Here is a 7971-nt window from a genome sequence, read left to right as displayed (position 1 = left end):
TTCCGCCACTCCCTCCAATGCCCTTCTTCTCCTTCTCCCATTCTTAACTTCGACCGCCTCCTACTCCAATCACTGCGCTACCCCAACACTCTTAAACCCTCCCAACAACTCTTCAATGAGAACCGTTTCCTTCAAACCCTACACGATCCCAACTCCGACCTTTACTTCTCCCTCGATGATTACTGTGACTTTGGCCCCAATTTCTTCTACCCTAATGGTGCGAAACTTCAAGTTCTAGCCCCCTAATCTTCCAAGCATTGTTTTTGTTTTATAGGGTTTTTGAACTTGATTTTCGATTTCTCTGTTTTATAGGCCAAATCAACCGAAGAACAAATCGAACCTCTTTTCGATTACCACCGTGTTCAACCCTTCGATGTTGTCTGCGTCGACGGTCTATCCTCTCTCTCTCTCTCTCTCTCTCTCTCTCTATATATATATATATATATGTATGTCTCAGACATTTCTTTTGTCTCAACTCATTTTCTGCTCAACGTTCTTCAGATTTTTTTTTACGACCCTTAATATGAATCAAATCACTCCTTACAAGTGCATTATTTGTTTTATGTTGCATCTGATATTTTTCCTCATTTTATCTTCAATTGGTGCCACTTCTAACTTCATGCATTTGTTTCATATTTGCATGCCACTCATCATCTCAACATTTTCATTTGTAGTACCCTGAATTTTTTAAACATGTTACACTGATTTTTTGCCCATATAAATGAAAAATGTTTAGTGTTGTCTCTATAATATAAGATAGTTAGTGTGCAAACTTTCAATAATATTTTATCTGCTCTCATTGAGAGTATAAGCCATAGCATTATTTCATGAAAAGTAACATAAATGTTCATCAAACAAGAATAGGGATCTTGTCGACCTAGCATCATGGTTAAAAAGCAAAAGAGGATGCATTGATATGGTTTTTGCCTAAATCTAAACAATCTGGCATACATTGTAGTGTCACCAACTTTGTGAAATAGGTGAACATGGTGTTGCTCGTGTGTTCTATTTGTGTTATTCTCAGAGGTTATTTCTTTTCATCTATTTTTGAATTGGCTGTTGTTAACTCTTTGAACAGACTTTTTTTGATCATGTTACTTGGTACTTGTTATTTCTCTTAGTCTTAGAAGAAAAAGTACTATGAGATTTCAGTTCTGATGTGTTTCTTCCACTATGTGAACATGGGCCATCTCAGTCTCTCAAATGTGGAAATACAGTGGGATACAAGCATTTGGGAGGTTGGGGAGAGAATTTGAAAAATTGATGAAACTCTCTCTCTCTCACAAACACAATTGTGATATAATTTTATCATTAAATTAGTTTTTGATAAAATTCATGCTTAATTGTTTTTAAAGTTGTATTCAGGTTTTTATATCAATTGAAGTTTTAATTTTTTTTATTTTGCATCATTAAAATTTACTGCATTGTTGTATCTCATATAGAGATCTATGTTTTGCAACAGGGTACCCCTACAATCTTGATTTCGATTATGGTGCTCTGGGATAGTTATAACATTTCTCAATTAACAATCTTGGTGATCCATTTATAGAGAGCAACTATATAGTCCATTCCGGGCAGTTTGAAGTGGGTGTATTGGATTGGTTTACCCGCCTATGGGAACTTGAGAAGAACAAATATTGGGGTTACATTACAAATTGTGGAACAGAAGGCAAGCTTCATGGTGTATTAGTTGGGTTAGTATCAACACGCTTCATTTTTGTGACCTTTTATTTTTATGATGTTTTGACCTATCGTGTATCTTGTCAAAGTTTAAGAAGATTGTACTGATTCTGCAGGAGGGAAGTGTTTCCAGATGGCATTCTGTATGGCTCACGTGAATTACATTATTCTGTTTTCAAACCTGCACGAATGTACATGATGGAATGTGAAAAGGTCGAGACTTTGGTCTCAGGTGAAATTGATTGCAAGGATTTCAAAACTAAACTCCTTTGCCACGAGCAAGCCAGTAATTATCAACGTAAACATTGGTACTTCCCTCACTCTCATGACATCTTGATGTTGCATCACCTTCATGAGAATTTATTCAAACATGTGGTAGGCAAATATAGCATGCTAATTTTGGCCTTAGCACAATGGTAAAGCTGCTCTGTTGTGACCTGGGTGTCCCAGGTTCAAAACACGAAAATTACCTATCCATACGTGGTGGTAAAGCTGGGTACATCTGACCTTCCCAGGCCCTGCTATAGTAGGAGTTCATGCAGTGGGTTGACCATTTTTCTGGTGGTATCATATTAATGCTCATCGTTTTCTTTTTGTTTTTTAATAATCTTTATGATGCTACTGGATGTTACTATATTAATTTTCAAATTCTCCTGGAAGTAGTTTCATGTTAACAATAACTTCGATATTCTTATTTTAATTGTTAGAAATTAGAATTCTACTCTGAAAAAGAGAAGTAATTGCTCATAACCAGCTTTGCCTTCCAGTCCCTAGATGTTTCATATGGTATTCAGAATTTGTAATTAATATAGTAACGTCCAGTAGCATCATAGTGATAACAGAGTAACTTTATATAGTGATAAAAATGCCACCATATTGTTAACATGGTGAATTAAAAATGCTCCCCTTTTACCACTGGATCAATTTTTTTTTTCCCATCCCTTTCCCCTTTTCCTATAGAAATTCACTAGATAAATTTTCTATTAAGTTTGTGACAGTGTTTGCTGTCACTTCATCTGCAGGGATGTTTTAGAACTGAAGGAGGCTGTTAAAATTAAAGATGGTGAATCGGAGGCTTATATTTCTGAAATTGAGGTCTGATGATTATGTTTAAGTCCTCAGATAACCATGTAATTTTTCTTGTTCACTGTGGTGATGTTTTTTGTGCCTTGATCCTACCTTTATTTCTTCTCGCCATTCTGTTTTTCTTTCTTACACTCATTTTCTTTATTTGCAGACTATTAGTCAAGCATATGAAGATATGCAGACACAGAACCAACATTTGTTGCAGCAGGTGGCTGAAAGGGATGATTATAATATCAAGGTCTGCATTGTAGTTACTTGCTTCTCCTTTCTTGTTTACCATCTTATTGTTTGTTGTTATGTTATGTAATATTTTAGTATCGTACGCTTCATTATACGTATGTAATGATTCAGTATGTTTAAATGCAAATCAATACGTTTAGCCAATACGCATTTTATGTTAAAGGGGGGTGGCCTTGGAGTGTGGTGGGTGTGGCGAATGAGGAGTGGTGGTGATGGGTGGCCGATTTTGGGATGGTAGGGGAGATGTGTTAGGTTGCACATCGGAAAAATTATCGGTTTCCTTGTCCTTCATTACCCGTGAGTTGTTATTGTTGAATTTATCACTCCTCTCATAAATTCACATTATGTCAATTTTCATGCTCACTTTTATTCATAATGTTAGCAGGCCAAGCAATTCAGCAGGAGGTTAATTTATTTAGTTGCAACAGAACACTTACCGAAGCAAGTTGAAGAATCCAAAATGGACATGCCCAAAGAAATTTTTCTTAAAGATTACAAGGTGCCTGATTGCTACTTTTGTATGGAATTATTATTTTAGATTGGAACATACTTAGTCTCAATGATCTATGCAGCTTTTCTTGGGCACAACGGCGTCAGGTTGCTGCCTTCCTTCCAGGTAACAACTCTCCACTAAGTCCATTTATTGAATTTCGGTTGGCTACGCTGCGTCGGACAATCTTTATCTGCGATCACACACATTCCTATAGTTGCCTATTTTGACTTTATTGGTTTAAGAAACATAATGAATATATTAAGTTGTTTCTTAACATTCATTCCCATATGAGGTTGCTTTTGATCATCATGGCCAATTGTTCTTTCGATTTCTGTGCCTTTTGTGCAAAGAATCATGTTTTGATGGTTGGTTCCTTTAGAGTGGTTCCATCATAGTTGGAATTGTGATTCTATCTTGACAAGAAATGTGATAATGATTCGGTTTTTTCTCTTGACCACGAAATCACGGTTTTGGAACAGAAATGTGATAATTTTTTTTTTGCAAAAAATGACAATTGCCGACCAAGAGTTTTGGTCGCAAAAAATACATCTATTGCCGACCAAAATAGCTCTTGGTCGTGGAAACTCACTTTTGCCGACCAAAAGTTTTGGTCGCGAAAAGTAACAAATGGTGACCAAAACCTTTTTTGGTCGTGGAATGTCACAATTGGCGACCAAACTTTTTGGTCGCGGAATGTCACGATTGGCGACCAAAATTTTTGGTCGCGAAATGTCACAATTGGCGACCAAACTTTTTGGTCGGGAAAATATCACTTTTCACGACCAAAGTGTTTTGGCGACTAAATGAATTAGTCGCGATAATGATATATTTCGCGACCAAAAATTTAGTCGGCAAATCCAACTTTTGCCGACCAACCAAAATTTTGGTCGCGAATTACTTTTGCCGACCCTCAATTGGCGACCAAAGTAGCGACCAAAAAATTTGGTCGCGGATAACTTTTGCCGACCAAAAATAGACTTTTAGCGACCAATTTTTTTGTTGCCAAAAGTGTTAATTCTTGTAGTGCCTCCCTATTAAGGAAGTGGTACAGGGACAGATTTTATATTTACTATTAAATATATTTATATGCATATTAATATATATGTTGGCTACATATTTTGTATAAAGCCAATCATAGTTCAACACGTGGCAGGTTGAGGATAATACGGGAAGACAATTCAAACCTTCGATCGTGATCGTACACGTGGCAGTTAGTATTGGTTTTCATAAGATCTGCGTAGTACTGGATCAACAAAGAGATGCAAAGTGATGTGGCTTCAACGATTACTCACATTTAAATTCAAAATCAGAAGGGCAGCCTAACTGCAGGTATTGGCATAGTGGAGTTAACTATAAGGCAACATGATCAGCGATCATGGAGGAGCGGTTCGACGGTTAGAAATGCAGTTCGATGGTTATCCTTGAGAAGTAGAAATAGCAGAGAAGGCTCCAGAAAAAGCCCCCGGACTCAGATCCAAAAACCAGTTTACCTTCTTTATTTTTCTTCCAATTTTTACAATTCTTGTCCTTTATATTTCTGTTCTTCATATTCCTGTACTGCATTTCGTTCATAGGAGTAGTTTCAAGTAGATTGTTGCTATAAACCTCTACGAGGCTGAATTGGATCATTATAAGTCTTTTATTCTTATTTAATGAAATGATGCAATTGTTCTTCATTTAATCATTGTTAGTTAATTCTCCTAAGCAAAGCCACCAGTAAGAGTCCTCTTCATTGAAGCTGAAAGAATTAAAACACAATCATCTGATAATTGGTTGGCAATTAATATTCTGTAAGGAATGATTGATCCTTGCTGGCATGCTCACAATTACAAAAATAACCTTCGAAAGCCAAAAAAGCTAACATATATTTTTGGCACGCCCAGTGGGACTAATTGAAATGGCTAGACGTAGAAGACGAGAATAAAATGAACGTTTGGAATAAGGCGTGGAATGAGAGGTAGAAATGCCTAATCCAGAGGATAATGTGATAACACATCTTGTGAAAATGCCTATTTTATCAGAACCTATGGTCGAACAGACCAGCACTTCAGAACAAGTACCACATGTTCATAATATTGGACGAGGCCACGGAATTGGACCATCCACTTTTCCATCTAGTTAGCCAATAAATTCATGGGGTGGCCTAGTAGACGATATGGGACAACAGTTAATGAACACAATGGAAAGATGGGCAACATCCTTTTTGGATCGAATGAACACTCATCAACCAACCAACGCAAGACATATAGAGGAAAATGTAAATGTCCCTTAGCAAATATTAGCAAGAGATAAACAGTCTATGCAGAATAATGGACATACTAATGGTCAAACTAGTAACCAGAATCATGAAAGACCACCACCTCAGTCTTGGTACGAGCCTCTTTCGAGGCCTATGGCAAACCAAAATGCCTCATTACTTAACAGTGAAGCCATGCAAATTGGTGGATCTGGCCCAACACAAGATAATGGCATATGGATGTTCCCAAATCCCATGTTCGAAGCCATACCTGGTACGAAGGGGTTCACTAATCCTTTGTTTGAATTTATACCCGGGGGGTTGGAAGGATTTCCTACAATTGAAAGAGACACAAAACCTATTCCAGCAGCTTTCGCAGGTCCTTTTGCAGGACAGGCTCAAAGGGGTCACCCATACCCCCAGCAGCAGCCAACCCCACAAGGACAACCAGTCCCAAACATACCACCCTATGGACCAAGAGGACCACAATCACAAGGTTGTCCACCAAATCCTGTGTTTGTTCCTCCAGTAGCGGTTCAACAAGCATAAAATATGGTCCCTAGAGACCAAATTGTTGATATTGTTAGAGAGATGTGTGGACCAATGGCTCGGGGGGTTCAAACTCCTGTGTACAGAAAGCCATATCTAGAATGGGTAGATAGGGTACATGAATACCCGAAGGGGTTTAGGATACCTGACTTCACTCTTTTTTATGGGAATGGAAACCAGTCAACAGTTGAGCATATTGCCAGGTTCGCTGTTCAATGTGGTGAATTTACCAACAATGACTATATGAAGTTAAGATTGTTCCCAAGTTCTCTAACTGGGGCAGCCTTTGTATGGTATATTAACCGTACACCTGGCTCTATCCAAACTTGATAATAAATGGAAGAGGCATTTCATGCTCAATTCTTCCAAACAGAGCCAGAAGTTTCCATGGCAAACTTGGCAAGATTGAGTCAACGACCTGATGAGAAGGCTACTCAGTTTATTGCCAAATTTAAAAGAGCACGAAATAAATCTAGGATCATCTTACCAAAGCCTGAATTTGTGAGATTGGCTCAAAATAGTTTAGAGTTTAGGCTTTGAAAGAAGTTTGACTCAATTGAGTTTAGAGACTTAGTGGAATTAACCTATAAGGTGTCTAGGTATGAAGCATTACTAGAAGAAGAACAAGATCGAAGTAATGCATCATACAAGACGTATTATAGATATCCTAATTATAAAATTGATGCAGCAGAGATTGTAGGGAAAGAACCTGTGATCTGTGAGGCATTAATTCATAAAGACACAACAATTGATCAGCAGTTTAAAAAGAATGACCTTCATAGGAAATACTCTTTCGACTTAACAAAGGCAGATGACATTTTTGATCGTTTGCTTGCTGCAAATTTCTTGAAGTTACCAAAAGGAGTCAAAATTCCGTCTCTAGATGAACTTAATGGAAAAGTGTATTGTAAATGGCATAATTCTTGGTCTCACTCAACTAAAAACTGCATTGTTTTTTGAGACAGGATCCAAGAGCAGATTCGAAATGGGAGTTTAAAATTCCCAGCTAAAGCAGAAAAGGCCATGGGGATTGATACTAATCCATTCCCTGAAATTAGAGAGGTGGTAGCCAATGTTATTATGCCAGGCTTCCAGAACTTGTCCTTGAAAGAATTGGAAGAAGTCAATGTACAGATGCATGTTGCCAGCCAGACAACTATCAAGAAAGACACTGGAAATCTACCAGCTATTGGACAAGATTTCTCAAACCAGAGGGAAGACTCTGATGAAGAAACACTAGATGACGATTCTTTAGAAGCAACTGTCATGTAAAGAATGTGTCCTAGATGCAGGCTGAGCTACAAGTGGTTGAAAAGGCTTCCAATTGATGGGAAGCAATATTATAAGGATGTGTAGAGGCGTCCTAAACCAACCAGTGCTTATAACAAAAGGCCATATCCAACTAGTATTAGGCAGCAGCCATTAATGGCTGATCCAACAGCCGCTAGAATGTATTCTAAAGGCAAGAGGCCTTTACATGAGTCCAGACCACCTAATTATTACAGAATGGAAAGCAGTCATCCTGAAAGGAGACTGGAGAAGGGTTCAGTTATGGGATCCAAGCCAGAGATTGGCCTCCTAGACTAGCCTCAAGCAGGACGGAAAGTGGCCACCTTCCTCAAAGGCCTGAGTTAGGCCCAAAACAGGGAGTCAAGGCCAAGCAGTGGCCTTCACAGCCAGCTTCGAC

At 38.2% G+C, this 7971-nt stretch overlaps 1 protein-coding gene across 3 annotated transcripts; it reads left to right on the top strand.

Moving 5' to 3' along the window:
• Positions 1-1801: 1801 nt before the first annotated feature.
• On the top strand, positions 1802-3827 carry LOC145819495 (E3 ubiquitin-protein ligase BRE1-like 2). 3 transcript variants are annotated; one of them, XM_082913488.1, is made up of 5 exons: positions 1802-1988; positions 2703-2775; positions 2918-3004; positions 3392-3505; positions 3579-3827. In XM_082913488.1, exons 1-5 carry the CDS (start codon positions 1870-1872, stop codon positions 3624-3626), a joined length of 441 nt encoding a protein of 146 aa, XP_082769614.1. In that variant the 5' UTR covers positions 1802-1869; the 3' UTR covers positions 3627-3827. The 3 variants fall into 3 exon arrangements, 2 of the variants coding, with proteins under 2 accessions (XP_082769614.1, XP_082769613.1); XM_082913487.1 differs by having other exon boundaries at positions 3389-3505; XR_014360246.1 differs by lacking the exons at positions 3392-3505; positions 3579-3827 and having other exon boundaries at positions 2703-2810; positions 2918-3368.
• Positions 3828-7971: the final 4144 nt, after the last annotated feature.

This window comes from Camellia sinensis, chromosome 2 (genome assembly GCF_055761805.1).
Source record: "Camellia sinensis isolate YWXY chromosome 2, ASM5576180v1, whole genome shotgun sequence".
Lineage (NCBI taxonomy): Eukaryota > Viridiplantae > Streptophyta > Magnoliopsida > Ericales > Theaceae > Camellia > Camellia sinensis.
This window is presented reverse-complemented; position numbering and strand designations above follow the sequence as displayed.

Bases quoted from the DNA above. Each gene is read 5' to 3' on its own strand.
- LOC145819495 (XM_082913487.1), top strand. From the start codon at position 1,870: ATGTACATGATGGAATGTGAAAAGGTCGAGACTTTGGTCTCAGGTGAA. The intron at 1,989-2,702 runs GTACTTCCCTCA...CTTCATCTGCAG, and splicing joins AATTATCAACGTAAACATTG to GGATGTTTTAGAACTGAAGG. The intron at 3,005-3,388 runs GTCTGCATTGTA...TCATAATGTTAG, and splicing joins GGGATGATTATAATATCAAG to CAGGCCAAGCAATTCAGCAG.